General features: G+C 29.4%; 1 protein-coding gene across 1 annotated transcript in view; it reads right to left on the reverse strand.

Moving 5' to 3' along the window:
* Positions 1–2,134: 2,134 nt before the first annotated feature.
* Positions 2,135–24,406, reverse strand: part of LOC107451710 (uncharacterized) — a 145,107-nt gene continuing 122,835 nt past the window's right edge. Inside the window, exons 5-7 of the mRNA XM_016067889.3 lie at positions 11,583–11,957; positions 5,153–5,472; positions 2,135–4,631 (exon numbers count right to left, since the gene is read on the reverse strand). Of these exons, the coding sequence (XP_015923375.1) occupies positions 2,254–4,631; positions 5,153–5,472; positions 11,583–11,957 (3,073 nt within the window). The 3' untranslated portion in view covers positions 2,135–2,253. The remainder of the gene's footprint in view (positions 4,632–5,152; positions 5,473–11,582; positions 11,958–24,406) is intronic.

Here is a 24,406-nt window from a genome sequence, read left to right on the forward strand (position 1 = left end):
ACTATTTGAAGATTTTTAACATTCCTTTTGTGATCAAATTTAATAAAACCTGATATTCGTGAATTTCTAGTAATTAGTTTATAAATTATTATATTATATCACTGTAATCATATATTATATTAGATGTTATTATAATTATATAATATACATTATATTATTATATTATGTTATTTTAATTATACATTATTTTATTACATATTTTGTTATTATATATTTTGTTATTATATATTAATTTTTGCACTCGATATGATGGTTTTAATACAGACGTGAATGTATATAATAATATTCATTTATATTTGTTTTATTTGAAGCAATAGTTAAATACGGAAATTATATGTTCCTTGAAAAATATTGGCATTTCCAGTATCTCCAGTAGTTTTAGATTTTTCGAGAAGAACTCCCTTTTAAGGAAGTAGTTTTTACATTTCTATTTTGGTGATTTCAGGCAAAAACTTAGTATATGAATTTTAAGTTCATTATTTAAACTCGGATTGACCGTACGTTTACTGGCGTTAATCACTAGTAAGTGACCTAGCAAGGTCTTTGATTTTCGCACACAAATAAGTACCATCGTTGGTTCTTATACACAGTTTAATCCAGTAGTGCGTATAAAAATCGACTCCTTTGCTATGCACGGATTTTTGTTACATAGAAAAGCAGTTCTTGCACTTATTGTGGCAAGACTTTCATAAACCTAGTAAACAAATAGAAATCATTTTAATGTGAAACGAAGAATAACGCACGGAACTCCCAGCTACAAGAAATAAAATGATATGTGGAACAAACTGAAATATGCATGGAGTCAATCCATAACCCCAATTACTGATAAAAAGTCTATTGGTGTTAGGAAAAATGCGGAAAATTTCTAATTACTCACGAAAGGATGATAAGGATGAAAAACTCAGCCACTAATAAAAAAAGAATTAAGAAGTGTCTAGTATTTTTAAAAATTGGAACTTGTACAATGCATGGGGTCATGAGATGACCCCCGCGATTCCTAATTTATAACATTTTGCAAGTTTCGGTCGAAAGTACGCTGTTATGAAAGAACTGACACTAATTATTTTTTATCTCTCACAGAACCTTCTATGGGCCGAAACGAATGTTGCCCCCCAAAATTATTCCTCATAAGGCATACATCCCACTAGTTTATTTCAAAATTGGCGAGTCACACTTCCCTAGTTTCCCTTGTGAGAGACTTTCTATGATATACATTCGTTTTGAAGATATCCGTGGTCATCTTTGTACTTTTAACTAATCTAAGTTTTCTTTAAAGTTCATAGTTTTTATGCTTAAAATGAATGTCGATATGTTGATTTTTTTTTGTTCAAGATATCCTGCGTTCCTTCAATAAAAAATTCAAAGTTCATAAAAAATTGATTAGACCTGCTGAAATAGTATTTTTTAAAAATTATGCCTCTTAAATTGAATAGTCTCTGAAAAAGTTTTTTTTTCTTTAAAGAAAAAAACTGGTTTTTATAATTCTGTAACTTTCAAATATGAAAACAATGTTTCTCCAAAACGTCTATCTATGCAGCAATGGAACCAAAGGGCAATGAAATGTTTTTGACCAACCTGCCCAACAAAAAATATGCCTATTTCTTTTAGCCAGTTTTATAACCATAAACAGTGTACCAGTTACAGATACAGAAAAAGAAATTATCTTATTTCTCTTTTTCACAATTCATTGTAGCAAAACTTTGAAAGAATTTTGTTGGGAACTAACTAATTGTACCAAATTTTTAAAACGCAAGTTGATAAAAAACTGATTTTATATTTTAAACTAGGATCAGTATTTCAGATAAGTACCTCAATTAGTCGAGGACAGTTTTATTCATTATAATTATTTTACAAACAAAAAGTGTTTATAGTTCAAATTTATAAGTAAATATTGAACCACTAACAGATTCATTTAGATTGAGCAACCCTCATGTGATTTATAAAGATTAATTTCTATCCGTTATTTATAATTGACTTATGTTACTTCGATCGACTATGTCAACCTTCATCTATCAAAAGGCTCCTCTTGATAAAATCAAGTTAACATGTCTTATATACTAGTGAATTGGTACTTAATATTTATAGCGGTAGTTACGCCACACTTCGTTTTTTATTAATAAACTTAGGATATAAATGGTTTTTGAGCAATTTATTGTAAAAAGGTACATTCCGACGTAGAAAAAGATTTCAAACAATATAGACACGAGGAAACAATGTAACATGTAGTTTTTTATCTGTAAACAATAAATATCATCACATATGGAGATCAGGGAAACGAACTTCCATTGTTTGAATATGACGAAGAAATTCATCTTTGTTTTTCTTCTTTTTCTTTTTCATGCTACCGCCCACCATAAAAACTGGAGAAGCATTTGAGAAGTTCTTAGTGGTTAACTCACGGTTCTGATTGTGCTGAAGACAGTGAGGGAGATGTTCAAAGCTCGCTGGATGAGTCTGTTGATGAAGTCGACGCTGCTGAGAGTATTTACGGAACAAAAAGAATATTAACAGCCCGACTCCCATAAATACAACTAAGCACCCCAAGCCCACTGAAATATACAGTGTTAAAGTTTGCTGACAGTTTTCTGCGGATTCATCAAATCCACTGTGAGGACAGTGCACAACGCCATCACACCAGAGTTCAGGGTTGATGCAAGCACTGAGTTCTGGGCATTCATGGAGACAATTTATGTTCTTCAGTGTCCTGCCCCCATCTGAGTGCACTTCATCTGTGACTGGTTTAGATGATGGTTTGGAAACTTCCAACCACTTCACTGTCAAGGTACCTTTTCTAAAAGCCATGAGTTCTACTATTATTTTATCTGGAATACTTTGGTTTCGCTCTTGGTAACTGTTGGAAGAAATCGATTCATCCTTAATGAAAAACTGTGAGTTGTTGGTATCATTTTTGTACCATGACGTAGAGAAGAAATCGAAAATTTCACTCTCAGATTTTGAAGAAACTGATTCTGATGGAAAAGAAGATAAACATAGCACCATTTTGGGATACATGAGGCCGTTACTTTCGCTGCTATACAATATAACTCTATTTCTTTCCTCCAACCATAAAGGATTATCACAAGGTTTACCACGCAATTGTAAATACAAGTAAGTTTCGGGTAAGGAGGATTGTAAAAACCAGCGACAACGCAATAAATGCTCACCTACCATATTTGAGCTTGAAGGAGCTGCCTGGAAAGACAGTTCTCCTCCATGAGTTCGATTTCTATCAAGTTTATCTGGTAAAACACTACATTCTTGATCATTAGAACTTGAAGGAAGAATTCTGTAACGAACACTAAAGCTGAAATTGGAGTAATCCTCAAATGCAGTCATTCCAGATACATCAAAAGTCATTGTAATTGCTGATGACTGTTCAGACGAAGAGGAAGTAAACATGATTGATGGGGCTAGAGAAATTGCTCGGTCACAAATGCAACCAACGTGAACTGACGATGAGCCAAATGATTCGGTGAAAGAAAGGAATGAATGTCTGTGCGGGATTGTATTCTCTGAATAAGATTGATGAGAGGAAATTCCACCTTTGAAATAACAATCGAATCGCTGAAGTCGGGGATCAAATGATGTAGAACATGTACGTATATTAGAATGAAAGTGGCCGACTTCAATGAGGATTCTTTCTTTAGCTTGAAGCGAGAAATGGTAATCACACGTTAGTTTTTCTTGCCCACCTCTTCCATACAAAAATAAATTCCGTGGGGAAAAAATTTCACCAGAAAGATTCACACTTGAATTTATAAATCTGCCGCAAGATCTTCCAGCAGTTGCATCAAACCTTTGCGGTTTTTCAGAGGGCTCAACATCTACGAACTCATATCGAATTATGAAAGATGTAGCAGAAAGTGAGGATACTACATTAGGAGCTCGCATACTGAGTGAGTAACGGATAAGAACTTTGGATGATTCAGAAAAATAACTTTCATTCGGTGGTAAGCAAGGCCTCTTTGGAATGAAATCAATAAAGTCTGAAGCCCTGGTGCACATCACAGGCAATGTAGATTCGCAAAAACGGAAATAAGTACTATTGTTCATTGATTTTTCGTGGCTTGTTTTTGAAAAAGACTTATTGTGAGAGTCGCGTAAATACAATTCTAAACTACTGATATCACAAGTATCTTCAGTCAAGGCATTACTTTGAAACTCTGTACTTGATGGGTGGTGATCAAAGCCTAGAGTGCCCTGATCCTGTACAAAATATGATACAAAATATAACCATATACGTTGGGAACTGGTTCCTATTAATTTTGCTTCACAAGTGGTATTTTTAGGCATGTTGTGCTGAGGGCTTTTAATAACACCTGTACGGGTGACAGATCCATCAATCACTATTTCACACTTTCCATCACGATTAGAACTGAATTCATTTTCCATTTTTCTTATTTCAGAAAACTCAACACGGACTTCTAATTCTAGTCTTGATTCATATAGGAGATTTGATGGAGCACTATAAAGCTGGACGAGCATTTCTGGACCACTTGATACAACATCAGTTAAAGAACCAGATTCGCAAAATTCCGTCAGTAGAGCACGACCACCACCATCTTCTGAGTTTATCCTATCATATATGCGAACAACATCTCCTGCACAATCTGTAGAGAGCCCACCAATGCCTGCAAATAGCAAAGAAATATTTTTTTACATAATTTTATGATATGTTATATGAGAAGTATATGTTGTAATTTAATTTTATGATATTTCAAGTTTATTCATTAAAACATAATATTCATTTTTACTTTTCCATTCCTTAAAATTGCAACATTAATAAACAATCATTCAAATGAAATTAAATGAACACGCTCTGCTTGAAGTGGAATCCAAACCACAAATAAATGGTTGGTAATTCGCTAAAAAAAAACTTGAGCTCAGTGAATCGAATTCCAGCCAAAGGTTTATAAACACTAAAAAATCTTTATAATAAATTTGAAACTAAGAATAAACCTAATTAAATATTCTGCTTTAATATAAAAAGAATTTTTTTTCTAACACTTAGGGGAAAGACCACTGCACAGTGATTGTCGAAATATTCTTTTATTCTTATTTATATATATATATANATATATATATATATATATATCAATGAAACACTTTGAAAACAGTTTTAAAAATGAAACGATAGTCTAAATGTGAATACCTTGATTAATTAGTTTCCTGGAATCAGATCTGATGAGAGAAGAACCAGTATTAACAGATATTTTATACTCATTAGATTGATATATCACTATGTGTGCTCTTTTTCCTGGTGGAATGTAATCCTGTCTGATGTAGTAATTACAGGTGAAATTCCTCAGATACAATCCAGGGAAGTTCGGTGATCGAATGATGCACTTTTTCCGATCGCAGTTGGCAAAAGCTTTGTCGCAGTAGGTGTTCGCAACCTCATTGCCTAGATGCATGGTAGGACCATCATGATCGGTGTTTTGAGAAGCTTTGGGTGGATTTGATGACAAAAATCTGTAAGAAACGCTTAATTAGCCGTTTCAAATGCCAATAAAAATATCTCAATAGAATTCGAATTTCCCGTTATATTTAGATGAAGGTTGATACCTATGGGCCACTTAAATTATTCTTAATAACATCAGATTTTGAAACTTCATAGTTTTGTGTATTTTCTTAAGATTATTACTTTTCATATTGCGCTTATCTAGGCATTACAATTGTTTTGCATTAAGTAAATAGTGGAAAAATAAAATTGAGTGTCATTTGTATAATATATTAACCAGTCATTTTAATGATTAATCTGGAAGCTATTTTATCGCAGTACCGCACAATCAAAGTATCAATACAATTAAGTAAAATGTTTAAAACTATTTTTAGAAAACCCATTACAGACCATTGGAGGAAGTTGTCAGATCGGCACAAACGGAGTATATATCACTTTAAAACAGATTTAAATATACAGTGTCCCAGTATGGAATAAAAGAAGATTATTATTTAATTATACATTTAATTTTAATGAAATTTCTTTAAGTCACGCGCAGCCTCATTTTATTACACAACTAAACAAATTGCAAGATATTTGTCCCGATATGATTTTAAGCTTATGCACAGCGACTCAGCATAAATCAGTGAAGGCAAATATTAGTCTGTATGTATTATGTTCAACATTTGCTTATAACAAAGTATAAAATATTTGTTAAGGTGTTTAAATAACTCTGATTTAACACAGTTTAGCTATGGTAAATATTTTTCGCCATGTGATATTTTCACACTTAATTTTAATCATTTTTTACCCACTTTAATCTTATTCAGTAAAATGTTCCAAGGAGAAAGCCGATGTAGAATAATATTGAAATGTAGGGAAAAAATCTGGTAAAATTACTGCACTAAAAGCCAATAACATTTCTGGTAACATTTTTAAACTATAATTCCTATTACCACACATTTAGTGAAAAATACAGAACTGAAAGATAAACTCAACGGAATAAATAAGTTTAAGCCATGATCTAAGATATCATAAAAAATTTACAGCGTTTTATCACATTAACCAAGTTTTATCACATATTGTAAAATCATATTTTGTTGTTAATTTTACCAAAATTATTAAAAAGTGTTTCGGTAAATAATACCATGCTTTCGCTATTCCCATAGAAACAGAAACACTGTAACTTTCACCACAGTACGGTAATTTTAACCATACTTTTTATCAGTGAACGTGAAACTGTTATAAAATTTAGAGTGCAATTTCTTAAGTTTCGAAAAGAGATTAATCAGTATGTGAGAGTCTCACGGAATTGATTTTATTTTGTATAATGATATTTAAAATATTAGGCTTTGGTAGTTGTTGAGCCTAATTTTCATCACAGTATAGCTACACAATGGGCTATTGGCGACGGTCTGGGAAACATTCCCGAGAATGATTCGAAGACTAGCAATTACAATTTTGATTCTCTGCAGAGGAGATGGCACCCTGCTTTGGCAGCCCGACAACCTGCCAGTGAAGTCGAGCACTTTACGGTAGAGCAGCTGAAATAGGACCCCTAACGTGCTGATCATAGTGGTCACCCACCCGCACACTGACCGCGGCCAGGGATGTGTGACTTCGATGATCTGCTGGGATCCATAGCCTAACGATTAGTCCACTGCGGGACGTGGGTCTTGGTCATTTCTCCAACTTCCTTTGATCTACTTTTGTTCGTCCTTTGAAGTCTGCTGAGTTCGCCAAAGCACATTCAAAACATTTTCTAACTTATTTGCTTTAAATACCATTTTGCAATGAAACCATTTCGAAACTATGAATGAACTTTCGATACTTCTTCTTCCATATAACGTTCCATGTTCTATTCCACAGTTCTTCCATTTTCTATTTTATATCACATCAAAAATTAAATTTCATTTAAAACGTTTCATTAAAAATAAAATGTTTCAATTAATTGGTGCTAAAATGTTTGATTTAAGATGTCAATGCGAATTTTTTTACCTTAATAAGAAAGCATCAGTATGACCAAACAGCTGTAAATTTATTGCTTTTTATTTTAATATCATTCCGTAAACCATTTTCATTATATGCCGTTGTAGTGAAATATATTCAAATTGTTTTTTTTTCTCGACAAATTGTATTAATTAATCGTAATTATTAACGTTAATCAAATTACAATTAGTTTTTAACTGTTACGTGGAATTCTTAGTCTACAATTTTGTGACTAGGAAACACACCAGAACTTTCACATTAGTAGGAACGGAGCGTCTGCTAAAAGGTTAAACAATGTAATTAATATAAATTTACAATATGATTCTTAGAAACTTAAAATTTACTTTAATTAAAACCCATCGTAATAAAACTAGATTGCTTTTATGATTCATTTACCCTACTGATTCCATATAAATAGATAATTATTAGTAAATATAACACAAAATCTTGTTTTATTTTAAAAAGGGGAAAAATACACCCTATTGATTCTGTATTTTTTGATTTATCAAATACAATGAAATTTTTATTTATTTACTTTCAATTATGTATACAAAAAACTTGCGAAAAATTAGAAATATATCTCCTTATAACAAAATCCGATGACTCAAGATAAGTTGTAATGAACCTCGCATGTTAAACATTATATCATCTCTAATTTTACAAAATATCTGATAATGTTCTGAAATATTTATTTCGTTTCGTCATCGAGAAAAAAACAATTTGATGAACCTTTTCTCTTATTGAAAAAAAATGTTGAAGGCAATTTTTTCACGTAAGATAGCAAGATTTAATATTTTTTATAAAATAAAAATTCAATTTACCAAAAGTAAACATTATAAACATATCCCTTTCAGATCATGAAAACATATTTTTCTAATTAGATAAGATATTTACTAAAATTTTTAAAATATTAATTTTATGCAGAAATGGATACGATGATCTCAACTTTTCTTCGTAAGGCAAAATAAAAGTAAAGCACAGCAATTATTGATGTCTAGACTATCCAACTTTGCTAATTAATTTAGTCTTGTTTTCTTTTTAATAGAATTATGATTAGTCTCAATAATGTTTTCCCCAAAGTCATTGTAAGCTGATTAAAATAAACATACCCGATTCGTATTAGATTTTAAACGGATTATACCCTACTTATGTGCTGATATCTTAGGAATTAATTTTCTATTATATATAGAGGAAATATTATTAAATTTTATTTCCCTATGCAATTCGTAGAATTTTTTGTATTTAAAAGATTAATAGTAGCTTTCTAAACACGTTTGTCGGTTCTGTTTATCCTTACAATCTAACATGTAAAAGGGGGAAAAAGAAATGGAAGATAGGAAAGAAAGACATATTCTTGGTATGAATCAATATTTCAAATAATAATCCTTTTGTCTTTCAATTATCTATTAAATTATTGTACGGAAATTATTTAAATCTCTTTTTTTGGCGAAATTGTTGTTAACTCAGTTTACTATTTCAGACAAGTTTAATGTAAATAGAAAGCGAGTTTTAGGACTAAATCATCACTGAATCTATTTTTTAAGATCCACGTTGTATAGTACAATTTTTCATAAACACATTACATGTTATATCATGAAAATAGCCGTGCTTTAAATGTCTTACATAGCTATGCTTTATAAATAATCAAAACTGAATAACGTAAAAAATTTCGGATTTTCTTAAACTAAAGCGAAAAAACATACATACTTTGATAGTACTGAGTGTCTCAGCAACGATTTGAACTATCATTTAAAGAAAAGCGGAAAGAAATGAATAGTTTACTGCGTTTTGCTTATGAGCTTTCAAAATAAGTTGAAAATTTCGACAACAGATGATGACACAAGCTTTGAAAAACTTTAAAAAAACATTTATAAAATAAATATAATTTACAACACCAATCTAGATTAGCTTGAGGGCAAAATTAATAGACTTATGGGTATATATTTTATTTAAAAGTATCCCACATTCAGAAAAAAACATGGTTTTTGTTATGTTTTTATCTAACAGCGCCATCTGTTGACGAATTTTGCAACTAGTTTTCCCTGGTCATAAAAAATCTATGGGTTTTAATCAGAATGACAGTATACGGTTTGCTTGTACACTTCTTCTTATAATTTTTCAAGTTATTGGTCTGTTTTGTGACACCCGGAATAATTTAGCAAGAATTGAAATATATATATAAACTATTTAATTTACGGGGAATGTTTAAAGTATAACTTTTGGTATTAAAACATATATTATTTTCCATGCACTGGCAAGATAAATTCTGGATTTTGAATTTCAGTTATCTTGTTGACTAATACGAATGGGTGTTTAAAGTTTTCATCCTTACAAAAACTGATAGTGCGTAAACTTTTAAGTTCATGTTGCCAACTGGGTGAATATTTCATTAAGCGTTCTGTTTAAAAAATTGATAAGTTCTGCACAGATGTGTTACTTTCATTAGTAACATCTATGACAGAAAAAGTGAAAATATTGTCTGTTTAAAACAGGATCTACCTACTGTCTGTATTAAGAAGGACAACGCGGAATAAATTTTTGTTGCATTTATACAAATGATTGATCTTGCCTAATTTGCGTGTGGGGATTATAAATCTAAGACTAGTTTTACTCCTAAGGCTAAAGATTTCTTTTTAAATAACATTTTCAGTCTATTTTTTTGTTGAAATGTACGAGTTTAAAAACGTTATATATAACAGAAGTATCAGTAAGTGTTGCAACAGATTTCAAGGGCACATTATCAGAACTAAATTAATATACGAATAATCCATACGAATCCTATCGCTTCCCTGTTATCACTACTTGCTCAGAAGCATAAGAAAAAACAGTTCATAATAGGGTGGCTCCCTTAGCTGAGTATGACGAGATATCAGGGCTGGAGTTCCTATGCAATTTTAATCCTGATGATGTGCCCTAACTGTTTATAAGGCGTTTTATATAACCCTAATACTAACGGGTGTTATATAATACTAACGTTTTATATAACCCCCTGTTATAAAAAACGTTTTTAAACTCGTGCATTCTGACATAAAATAGACAAAAGAATGTCATTAAAAAACTGTAGCTTGAACAGAGTAACTGATTGTAGATTTGTAATTAAAGTACCTGAGACTGTAAGATTAAGAAATCTCATACAACAGAACATAAAAAATGTTCCACAGAGTAATTATTCACTGGATGGGTATAAGAATATATTTATTTGCATTTATTATTTACATTTTGCCACCACTAAATCTTTTTCTTTAACACGAGAAATTGTTTCACAAAGAAAATTGTTGGTTAGTTATTTTTGAAGAAAAAATGATTTAAATGCATACTGTGAAAGTAATCTGAAGGAATAAAAACTTGAATGGAATAAATATGGAGAGAGAGAGAGAGAGAGAGAGAGAGAGAGAGAGAGAGAGAGAGAGAGAGTGAGTGAGAGAGAGAAAAGGAAATTTCAATTAAATAAATACATGTTATTTATCACTTAACAGAAATAAATAAACAAGTAGTCAAATGTAATAGTCAAATGTAACTGTAACTAATTGCAGAACGAATTATTGTAGAAATTAGGAACACTCAGGGTACCGTTACTTTTTTTCCATAAAATCCATTCTTACCAGAACCAAAAAGCGAAATCCGGTATACCTCTAATTACATAAATATCACTGTAAAAGTTACGGAATATTTTACAGTAAAAGCAGATTTAACGTGAAATGGATTTTACTGATGATGCACCCAAAGTGATGCTACTTTATACGGCAACATGATTCTGAATTTTTTCTAGAGTATGAAAAAAAAGAGGATTTAGTAAAAATGGATAGAAATTTAGGTTATATCCACCTAATATACAGGGACATCTTTAAATTAGATTACTTTAATATACTTTTATAATAAATTCAAAATGTCTGTCATTTTATGCACTATAAATAATTTTGAAATAGTTTCTGAATAAATAATTTATTTCATAAATAGAAAATTAACAGTTTAATGTAAACTACTTAAAATAAATAAAAAATTTAAAATTTAAAAAAAAAATCAGAATTAATGAAATAGATACAACTTCAATATTTCTCATAAATGCAATTAAAAAATACTTGTTTCATCTACTTGTATGATACAGGTAGATAATGAATTACAAGTGAAAATAATAGTTTCGTATTTAATCTACCTGTAGGTTAAATACAATCCAAACGAGCCCATGAGAGACGTTGCTCCAACAGCTGATCTCGGTGGTAAATAGACAGATAATGTGACATTATTTCCAGACGAATAGAACGCAACTCCTAAATTTGACGAAATGAGACTTCCGCAAAATAATCCGAAATCTGGTTCCATGTTGGCAGTAAGCTCGTAGAGTGTAGACAATTGTCTCAGCGGAGGTTCTTTAAATGCTGAAATGAGTTGAGAAAACCCTCGAGTCTGCTGACTTCTGAGAGTTGATCCCGGTTTTCGAAAACCATCATCGCCAAGAAAAATGTCATCGTGGCTCTCAGATAGACGAAGGTAACCTCTTTTGCATTCCAGTTTGTCTTCACTGCCATTACTAAGAAATTAAGAGAAAAAAAAAACAAGAGCATTAATGTATGATTATGTTAATTTTACTATTCATTTGGAAAAGTTCATGGTATTTATCACAGTTCTTCACAGCATTGCAGATAAATTTGAAACATTTTGTGCGACTGAAGAATCAATGTTTTACAAAATAAAAACGAACATTTCTATTCAGATATATATTTCTTTTAGGAAAAAAAAATTAATTTCATTTTAACAGAAAAATTCAAATTTAATATATCATTCTTAGTTCCACAGGTAAATATATATTGAAAATAATGCGTAAATAAATAGATACCGATGTTATAGAGCAGCGGTTCCCAACATTTTTGTTGCGCGGATCACCAGTTTTGTAGAAAAGGAAACAAAAAAAACTTAGAGAACTTCTAATTACTAAATATACAAGTAAAAAAAATATAAGGACAAATTGACACATCTAGAGCCATGGTGTCTCAGGGGATAGAGCATTTGTCTGCAAATGAGGTGAACCGAAACTGTTCCGACCACAGTGCTGACGTACAAGATCCTCAGTGGATCATGGGCTTGAGTCCTCTTGCCGTCAGTGTAACCGTGGAAGGATTCCGTGACTTTCCTTTTCATGTAACGCAAATGCGGGTTAGTTCCATCAAAAAGTCCTCCACGAAAGCGAATTTCTCCCAATACTTGATCCAAGAGTTCCCTTGTCCTCTGATTTGGTTCAAAATTACAAGGCTACTGCGTTGAACATTAGTAGTCTTAAACCCAAAATTGGATCGTCTGTTCAACGACGTTTATAAAATAGATACATCTAACATCCGGGTTAGTTCCATCAAAGAGTCCTCCATGAAGGTAAGTTTCACCCAATACTTGATCCAGGAGTTTCCTTCTCTTCCGGATTGTATTCAAAATTAAAAGGATTTAAACATTCTTAGCCGTAAATTATACTATCATTAGTATTATTAGTATTAGTAAATATTATTATTAGTATTATTAAATATTATCATTAATATTATTAGATATTATTAGTAGTATTATTAAATATCATTATTAGTATTATTAAAAGCACACCATATTATCAGATATGCCAACTTCCTTTGGATAGCAAATAAATATTTTCGAGTGGTAATTCGTTAATGTATGATTTTTGGATGTAGTAAATTCAATTTACAGGATTTTAACTCACCACTACTTCAAAATAATTCAAATGCTTATGTGAAATGCCATTTTTTTACAGTTAAGCATTGTTGAGCCGTTTAAAAAAGTGACAACATTAACCGAAAATCTGCAAATTCTAGTTTGTAGTTCTCTACCGTTTTCTTAAAAAAGTTTGCCGAATCCCAAGCAGATGGCATCTCTATATTATATACATACAAAAAATATTTTAGACAAGCAAAAAATATGTTTTTAGAAAACACAAAAACAAGTAATCGAAGTTTTTAAAAACAATAACCACGCAGAAAAAAAAACTTGATGGAATTTTTGGCACTGTTTCAGAGCGTAGGATGATAGAGGACAATCTTAGCCTCAAATCACTCTTAAGGGACAGTTTTTAAGGGACGTCACACATCACAAAGAATAGTGAAACGAAACTGGTAAAAACTGGTATTGGCATTTAAATTTGTCTTGGCTTAAACTTTCGACCCGTGGTTTGGGCTGGGAACCCGCTCCTATGAAATATTATTGTTCCGATTCAGCAAAATATTGATGTATTCTATTAACCGATAATAATCCCTCCGCTTAACTAATTTTCCGTTTAGCTTGTCTAACTTCTATTTTACAAACAGACATACAATAGATATATTAAATTTCTAATTTACCATTAGACAAGGAATAAAACTATAAATTTCATATTTTACAAATAGCCCTATAACGAAACTACTATATTTTTTACACAGAAGAAAAAACTAATAAATTTCTAATTTACAAATTGAATAATCTAAATTTCTAAGAAAAATTATTTATGAATATTTATTCACAGTCAACGTAAAAGTCCTTTTAACAAAACTAATTGCTTATTTAGAAAGACCTAATGCTCTTAAACTTAACTTATTTCTACCCTTACAAAGCATTTATACTATTCAGTTGACTTTTCCCGTTTTGCAGAATTTAATTTTTAAACACAAATTAATTACAAAGACTATTAGACTATTTTATTAAGATCGATGATAATGCCTTTGATGAATCTAAACTTAAGTTCAATAATTGAATGAAAACATTCACGATGATCATAGTTACGGAAATAAGTAAGCACATTAACTATTTCAGATGAATAATTATTCAAAAAGATGCAATCTGCAAACTTAAAGAAATTAATTATATCCAATTACCTACTTATGTCTAAGTTATGTCAATAATGGAATGAAAACATTCACGATGATTATAGTTACGGAAATAAGTAAACACATTAACTATTTCCGATGAATAATTATTAAAAAAGTTAAAATCTGCTAATGTAAGGAAATTAATTAAGTCTAAGTAACTCTAAAAGCACATATTTTAGATGTCAAAAAATAATAGTGAAATAAAATGATAAAATTCAATTTGTCTGAACTTCAGTTTTGGATAGAAAATCGTTGATAAGGAAGAAATCTTTAATTAAAAAATATTGAGTTACAATCCTGGGGGTAAAAACAGAAAATTAATTTATTTTCCTTTGTTTAAGAATGGGTTTTGTAATGAAAGTTTGTGAGAAAAAAAATGAATAAAGGAAATAGAAATAATATATTTCAGTTTAACAGTGAACATACAAAGGTAAAAAATCACAATTTTAAAGTTTATTAATTTTTAAAGTAATGTTGAAGTAAAAAATATTCATAAAGAAGGTTTATCTAAGTCTGTATCAGTTATAAAATTAGCATTAAAAATATAAGAAATTGAATATTTCGTATGTGTATCTTTAATAAATTTAAATGCCGACCGGACTGTGTGGGAGGCAGGGAACTGTCCTTGCATCAGAAAGTTCCTGGGTTCGAATCCCGGGCAAGGCATTGATGTTTTTTTCTCTCTCTGTGTTCTATGTCCCTTCTCATTTGTGTGTGAATGTGACCTGCCCTATAAACCATAACCACCTAGAGGTGTTGTATAAACACCTTCTAGTAGGTGTTGTATAAACACCCGTTTATAGTGGTTGCGTGAATGGCGTGGCAGAAGTCGAATTCCTGGCCATAGATGGCGCCACTGAAAAACAGGAACTATCGCACCCCCACTACCTAAACAGGCGTACGACAAAATAAATAAATAAATAAATTTAAATGATGAGATTTTAGTAGCGAGAAAAATTTATTAAGAACGCTGTTCATGAAATTCACTTGTCTCAAAGTGCATTAGTCCACTCACTAGTACAAAGAGAATAAAAATCTGGTTAAAAAAACTGTATGGTATGGTACTAATATTTCTGGGAAAAAACATAAATCTGGTTAATAAAGCAAAGCTATGCGATATTTAAATCATTTATTTGGTAATTTTTCTATTCATGTGGTAATGGTTTATTGGGAACTTTGATTTTCAAAATATTATTACACACTAAGTAAAAAAAAACTTAATTTAATTCAAATTCGATGTTTACGTGACTCGTATAGTGAAACGCAAATAAAATATTTTAACTAATATTTGATGTTGTAACTTTTGATGTTATGAATAGCTATGTAGGAATATTGGTGAAACCTCTTTGAATCTTAATTTAATTCAAATTCAATGTGTTTGTGACTCCTATTGTAAAACACAATTAAAATATTTTAATTAATATTTTACTTTTGATATTATAAAAAGCTATCAGCGAGAACATTGTAGTATAATTATCCTCTTTCAACTTTATCCTTTGCTTATTAATATTGAAATTAAAAAAAAAGATTCAATAATTGATTCTTCTAAACCCCTAGATGACTAAAGTAGACCCATTTAGTGTTTTTCCACATGGAGAAAAAATATGGGCAATATTACAGCACTATGGGTAATGACATTTCTTGTTAGAAAAAAACAACAACGTAATTCTGGATAATAACACCAAAATTTAAGTCATTTAAACCATTCAGTTTTTAACTTTTCTGCTCATATGGAAAAAGTTTGCTTTGAAAATTCTGTTTTTTAAAATTATAGTTCTTATTACCACGCATTTAGTTAAAGAAAATAAAACTGAAAAATAAATTTAACCGAAAAAATGGCTTTTATGCCATGCTTTAAGTTATCACGACAAAATTAAAAAAATTTATAATAGAATATAAAACTATATTTTATTGTTAATTTTTCCACAATCATTTACCAAAGTGCTGCGGTAAAAACTTAGGGCTTTCTGGTGTTCCCTTAGAGCCAGAAACACCGTAAAATTTTACTATATTCTGCTAGTTTTGAGCACACTTTTTTCCGCTAATCAATTCATCCATTTTTTTGGTTTTGTAATTAATTTTATTACTTTTCATGTTTAACGGAATAAATATTTAAAGCTTTAAAAAAATAATGTAGGGTAAAAATGTCTTGCTCCACTGCATTACAGTTAAACAATATCAAAGTTGTTTTTTTTTTAAATCAAATTTAAAATTATAGTGCTTTCTTAAAAACTTACAAAAGATAATTGAAACTACATTAAACTACATTTAATATAAAAAATAATCAAATTATTTAAAAATTTGTTTGCTTGGAATGGTTTAATTACTCTGCATATGCGTTTATCACAAGCTTCAACTTTAAGAAAAAATGTAAAAAGGCAGTTTGAATAAGCAAATCCACTATGGATGTACAATTCAAAACAAATGTATAGAGAGCTTATTTAAAAATAAATTTTATTTTGTCCGCAATCAACTAGTTTATATACTTTTTAAAATCCTTTTAAAGAACGAGTTTAATTACTTTTTTTAACACTCTTATAGGACTAAATGTTAACTAAAATGTAATGTTTATTTTAAACTCTTAAGTTATTTCAACGCAGCGTACTTAATGTGTTTATTTTCACATATTAGGTTCAAAATATTTTCATATAATTAGATTATAATACAAAAAATAAATGAATTTCTTAAGCTCATATTTATTTTATGAAGCTAATAGAAATTCCCAAAGTTATCAATGAATATGCAGTTACTAATTACGATTTTTCCATCTGAACTATAAAGTAAATATATTTTTCCGATGAGAAAAGAGAAAAAAGAAACTTTTCGATTATTGAATTTTCATAAATAAAAGTTAAAAGAATAACTATCGCTTATAAGAAAATATATAGGTTTATATTTAAAAAAAAATCCAACTCTAAGATAAATCGTTGAAAATAGATAAATGTTAGTTTAAGTATGCATGAAACACATATGCAAAAACACATAACTTAATTGCTTTATTACAAATCTTTACTTAGGGCTTCAAAAACGTAATGGTTGCTCTAAACTTATAATTATACATGTTATCATTTTTAAAATGATGGAAAATATCTAGCAGCAAACTGTCCATCTAATTAACTATAAAGTTTACGGTAAAGAACATGTTTTACCCTTACGATTTTCAAACCGTTTACTACTAGTACTGATAAAAAAGCTATGAATACTAAACTCAGCGGTTTTTAACCATTTACAACTAGCATGGTTTCAAAATAGCTAAAAAAAAGAAAATTCAAGTGAACATTGGAGATAGTTTAGCAGCTTTATGGTGTTGCCATCTAAACGTGAATGAGACTATCGTATTTTAATATTCTAAGGTCATAAAATGGGGAGTGCAAGATACTAGAAACTCTTCGTGTGTTGAAGGGAATGAAGGAAATGTTGTGCTGTCAATGTTGGGATTCGAATACCCGTTCTGTCAGTCATGAGATTGTCAGTCATGAGATTGAATTATGCCTATTGGCTGTGTACCCATCCTCAAGGAACTAAATGGCTTCAGTTGGTCAAATTGGTTGGTGCTATAAATTTCTGGCTCGTAAACCGTAATAGGTGAAAGTAGTTAATAAACGGTTTTTCTCACACTTCGAATACCATTTTATTTATGGTTATTTGACTTATTTGCTTGAATATGGTAAAATAACAATTAAATAAATTTTATGTAACCATTTTTCTTTGAAATTTCTAACAGTCTAATATTAATCATTTTAACATATTTTAGGTGTGTGTGTGTTTTTTTTAAAAAATATTCAGTTATTAAACGTACTCTTATATAACTGATTTACGATACATACAATAATTAAAAGTCATTAAAATATTTTTATTTACCAATAGATGCATATTCGTGATTAAGAATTTATACATTATTTATTTTTACTTTTCAGCAATAGAATGAAATTATTGCTGCTACGTGACAAAAGCAAAAAAAAAAAAAAAAAAAAGAGTTAGTAAAATTTCTTTAATAAATAAGTTTTGAAAAATATTGTACAATAAAAATACAAATTCCGTCATTGAATAAATCTTTCATGTCTAAATATAAAAATAAAGAAATTTCAGATCTAAGTGGTTAATGAATCGTCTAAAATAGATTAAGAATCATCTGTCATCAGATTTTTGAAACATGCATAAATTTAAAACTTCCAGAATTTTCTAGTCTTGTGGAATGTTTACACAAATCCTTTTTTTCTTCTATTTAAAGTTGTTTTTCTTTTCTTCACCTGACGTAAATTATGTTGATGATTATTTGTGAAATATTGGCTACTAAATAACAACCAAAGAAAAGCTAATGTCCCATATTTTTCAAGAATTTTCTGTCAAAGAACTCGGCAATAAATCACACTTGATCATTAGGAGCGATAGAAACATCTTTCTTTTTCTTCGCCAGAACTTAAAGAAAAGAAATCACCATTGAAAGATAAATATTGCTACATTTGAAAAGAGAGTTATAGAAAAATTATCTGAATTTTTTTCAATTTTTCTAGTTATCGAAGAATAATAAGTTTGTATTGAATTCATGTTTAAGAGATTTTTTATTTAATAATATCTGTTTAACTCACAGAAATAAAGAAATGTTTTCTGTTAGTAGGCAAATAAAGAAATTTCTTGAGATATATTTCGATAATGAACTGCGAAAATAAAAAAAAAAGTAAAAGTGTTTCCTTTTCGCAATTATCCTTTTTACATTTTTCTTTCAAAAATACACAAAGCAAGATGTATATATTTTATTAAAAAATGCATCATAAGCAAAAGTATTTTGATTTATAAATCAATTTAAATGCACTTTAAAAGCATCAGTAAACCGTCTAAAAATAATATCAATTCATTTATAGTCTTTTAATGTTTAAAAGGACAATTAATCTCTTTATATATCCCTTTCATTAAATTCTATTAAAAATCAAACTTCTTGAACTTTTTTTTTCCTTAGGAAAAATAATAGTCATTCCTTTCAATAAAAAATATTAAAATTCAATTATCATCTTAAAATTTAATTATCTTAGCACAACGTAATTATCATCTACAGTTATTAAAATTTAATTATCATCTAATAGCTTCAAAAAGAAATATAAAATTTGCACGGCCCTTAAAATAACAATAAATTTGAAAAGCAAATAAATCATGCATTTTTAGACAGGTAAGGGAGGATAAAATAATTTATTTAATCTTTCTCGCACATTTTCTTTGCTAGATTGAAGATCTGAAACGAAGTATCTCAAAGTTGAAAATAAATAGCGCAACTCTTCTAAATTGCAGTTAATAAATTTATCTACTTGATATTTCATTTTTATTTTAGTCAAACGAAGCACAAGCCCTTAAAATTCTCAGCGCCAGGCAATTGCCTCAGAGCACGTAATTCTACACTATGTTATTGATGAACTACCCCAAACACCACTAATGTGTTTTCTTAAAGGTCCTCGGAAAGTGAGGATGATTAAAAAAAAATTGCAACAACTTTCTTACCGGGAAACTTTATTAGAGTGCTTCAGGGTAAAAAGGTTGTTCTTCGAAATTACTGCACTAATTACATTTACCCATTCAGTGAAGTAGTTATTGACTTCTTGGAAAACACCCCAGTAATAAACTAGTAAAAAGGAAAAAAAAGGAGGTTGTTCTGAAACGTCTTGTAGATTAAATTTTATAGTTTCCTCTCAGCAGTTTGTGAATAATAAAAGCTGCCATGTTACTGCTTGGGTTAGAGGCTTGCAAATATTGCATTAGAAGAGGTAGTAATTATCATTGACTGGTAATGAAAGTGCGAGTTATTAAACACGTCATTTCGCCGATAGGTTCTAGGATGGGGTGTCATTACAAGAGTTTGTCCATTAAAGTTGTCAACGCCTTGCGTGTTCTCCAGAAAATTGACGCTGAAATTAAGACAGGCAAGATAAATGAAGCGTTTCTCACTCAGTTTGGCTCTCGGAGGAAATTAACATGAAACTTACGGGCTATTTTTTTTTCTTTCTATTCTGAATTAAGCAGAAATTTAACGCAAATAGATCAACCAGCATGAGGGACAAAAATTATAATAAGAATGTGAATTTCATGCATGATATCTCTAAGTTTAATTTGTTCCATAATATGATTTGCAAAGTATAGTGCGCAAAGAAATAAAAAAAACTGCAGGAAAATTAAATAACGTTTGAGGATCTTCATGTTCTAGGATTTAATCTTAAAGGATCGAATTACAAAATTACGACTTTTCAAAATTAGAGTTCTCTGGAACTATTTAACCGATTTCGTTCAAGTTATGTTCCACCAATTCCAACTTTCTATTTGAAATTTCATTTTTTAAAATTGTATCAAAATTCTATACCAAACAATTTAGAATTTTCCTACTATTATTAAACGAAACAGCCAATACAATACCAATACAGTTTTCCTCAAATTCAATATCTATATGGGTAATTAATTGCAGTTGTCTTATATTGTAATCAATGTGATCAATTTACCATGTGATTAATAAATTTAATTGAATACTTTGGAGCAAAATTTTTCTAATGTTGTTGAGGCATTTTTATTGGCCGGAAATTCATATGGTAGGATACAGTTTCCTCTTATTGACATTCATATTCTTTGGTAGTAATCAGCATAATATTATAATATTTTTTTATTTTTAGGTGAAAGGTGAGGATGGAAAATAAAACAGGCTCATCAATAAAAATAAATGCCGATCCTGGCACATTTTTTAAAATCATTAACTGTGCCACTTCCATCTTTTTGAGTCTAGAGATCTACGCTTAACCAGACTGCTAGGTAAGAGATATAAAATTGAAAACTAATATTAGAAAATAATTATTAATTGACAAATTATAATAATGCAGAAAATATTTTAATTAAAAAAATTAAATAAGTCTTTGCTTTATCTAATTTTTAGACTGGACAGCATAGGCAAGCATGTTGATGAAATAAGCATTTCGCAGAAATTCAGCAATATACATATATCAAATGTTTGATATATTGTTGAGTGAATGCTAGAACTGGCGGCAGCTTTATTGCTAGCAATTAGATTGGGACCTCTTCTGACTTGGAAGCTTACTGTTATAGATTTTTATTTAATTATTTTTTTCCCTTTAAATTTCGTAACATTGATTACGAAGCTTATACTAATTGCTTTAAAACAGAATAGCAGTAAGTTTGGTAATTGATTGATTTAATTTGAAAGTTAATTGATATTTACTTATGACTTTGCTACAAATATTTATGTTTTAAATTTACTACTACCAACAGGGGGGAAGAGTCAGTCAAAATCCAATTTAATTTTAAGCTCGTTTTATTAAGAGAGTTAAAAATTAAAAAAAAATTCATTTTTCTTTACAGATTCGTATCTATCCTAGACACCTAGTTGTAAATAAAATAAAATTAAATTAAATTTAAAAAAATAAAATAAAATAAAATAAAATAAAATAGAATAAAATAAAATAAAATAAAATAAATAAAATAAAAATAAAATGAAAGTGAAATAAAAATTAAATAAAAATAAAATAAAATAAGATAAGAATAAAATAAAATGAAAATAAAATAAAATAAAATAAAATAAAATAAAATAAAATAAAATAAAATAAAATTAAAATAAATAAAAATAAAATAAAAATGAAAATAAAAATAAACATAAATGTAGAATGTAAATATATCTCTTTTGTGGCACCATGAACTAGGGTATATATGCATTACTAGCACCATTATTATGTATTATCAATTCCGTTAGATTGGCTTAATTAATAAAATAGTGTTAAAAATTGTTAAAATGTTAATTATTTATTTAGATTAGTTTTGTTATATTACCTTAAGCAGTAATTTAAATGTCGTTGACAAGTTAGTTAGATGTCAATTATTTATTTAGATTCATTTTGTATTTTTATAGAAATAAAAACTTAGTTTAATTATTGAGATTTATTTTTGATCCTTTCTAAAATAGCCAAAGAAAATTTAAATATAAACTGTGCTGTGGTGCCGCATAGTGCAATGTCAATTATTGGTAGCTGAGTTTGCCTTTTATTTGAGTGATAGCACATATACATTATGCGGTACTTGCGTTATGGTGCGAAATGTGCTTGAGGAAGTAGTACAGCACGTAATGGAGAATTGGATTGAATTATCCTATTATCTCATGACAGAGAAGGAAATAGTTTTAATATTTCTGCTATCTACTATGCTGAAATGCCACAAACTCATATTTAAAGTAGTTTGTGTGTTTCAATGGCTGCCGGATAAATTTTAAATTATTACAAAAAAATCAGTACATAAAAATTCGTGGACATCTCTTGAAAATAGTTAAAAATTGAAATCAAAGTACTTCTATGCGGAAAACAATTTAGTTAAAAATCTGGTTAATATATATTGTTTAAAAATAATTAAGCTTTTAGGATTGAAATAGGGGTTGATGAATTACAATGTTTAAATACAATTGTGCTGTGCATTTGTGCTTGGTTATCATTAAAGTTTATATGCTGTGTATGATATTTTTGAAAGGAGAGCAAGCTGGTCCCCAAAGTGTTACAATGAAATAATTTTAGAAAAAAAGTAAGATTCGCTTCATTAATTCTACACCACATGATTCCTTAGACACTAACTCAGCAAGAACTGAAACGCTTTAGAATTGAACCTACACCACATGGGGTTATTACGAAGCTATTGTAATTGTAAGGAATTGAAGACTGGAATGTGTTAATTACGTTTCGTGTTTGGTTTTAATAAAAATAATGACTCTTCTGGAATTTTCATGAATTTGTTGAAGTTAAATTTATTTCAAAAATAACTTACTCTGTATTCTTTTCTTTTTTCTTCGCAAGGTTGTTGCAAATTAGAGTACCTCGTTTCTCGTTTAAACAACCATCCTATACATTATTGCAAGATATAAGTGGAAGTAAATTATTTCAAACCATAAACTTGCACATCATTAGCCTAGAGATCATTTCACTAATTGGGATTGTTCCACTAATTACAGGCTTAAGTATTGAAGCAATTCATCGTAAAGCGCAGTAAGTGCTAAAACAACACGGGGGTAAATGATCGTACTTCATGTATCATTAATAACATGATGTCGAATTAGGCTTGGTCCAGCCACGGTTAACAGTTAATAAATGTTTTAAAGCAAAGTAAGAGTAATCTCTTCCTACTTTTTAATTACTAAGCTGAGGAAAATTAATTAATATTTTTCGGAGTTGGTTTAATCTGAATTATGGAAGCAATCTTTAAAGAAAGTAAGTAAGAAATATTTAACTACTTTGTAAGTGAGCCGTAAAACTTTGATGGTTTTGCGGTTTTCGCATGTAAATTAAATAGCATCGAAAAAATTGAATAATAATATACTTAATGTTTAAAGGAAGATTTTTTTTACACAGTAAACACTGCAGTGCAATATCTCTTTGAATTTGAAGTTGAATAATTCAAAACATTGCGTGAAAGAGTATTTTATTAAGAGCTAAAGCCAAATCGAGCATTCAAATATAATTTAAAGGTTCAGTTAAATCTAAACACCATTAAAATAATTAAAAAAAAATGTGATCGCTTTATTGCAATCACTGGTTAACCATTGGTCTAACGCTTTTTTTTCTGGTTTGGCCCGATAAACGCAACATTTCAGATCATGGGTTGCAAAAACTGTCTCAACTCAGGGCTAAAGAGAATAGAAGGGCTGGTTCACTCCTTTGAAGTATCTCTTGCCGCGGTCTGAAATAGAACACGTAGAGCACCTCCATNTTATTTATAATAATATCGTTTTTATTTATAATAATATCGTTTTTATTTATAATAATAATCGTTTTTATTAGAATAATAATCGTTATACAATAATAACGATTTTATTTATAATGATATCGTTTTTATTTATAATAATATCGTTTTTATTTATAATAATAATCGTTTTCATTTCTAATTTTTATAATAATAATCGGCAATAAATATCGTTTTTGAATAAGCTACATTTTTTGTAATTTTATTCAAAAATAAGTAAGTTTTATTAATCAGTTAGATAGTTCACTCTTGTCGGTCAGAACTGTATTCTTTATTTCAAAATGATTTAAAAAACACTATTTATAAGTAGATTTTAATGGTTTAAAGAAGTTTAGTTAATTGTGCAAAAATGGTTACAGAAGCTTATTTTAAAGTTAAA

This window comes from Parasteatoda tepidariorum, chromosome 7, assembly GCF_043381705.1.
Source record: "Parasteatoda tepidariorum isolate YZ-2023 chromosome 7, CAS_Ptep_4.0, whole genome shotgun sequence".
Classification (NCBI taxonomy): Eukaryota; Metazoa; Arthropoda; class Arachnida; order Araneae; family Theridiidae; genus Parasteatoda; species Parasteatoda tepidariorum.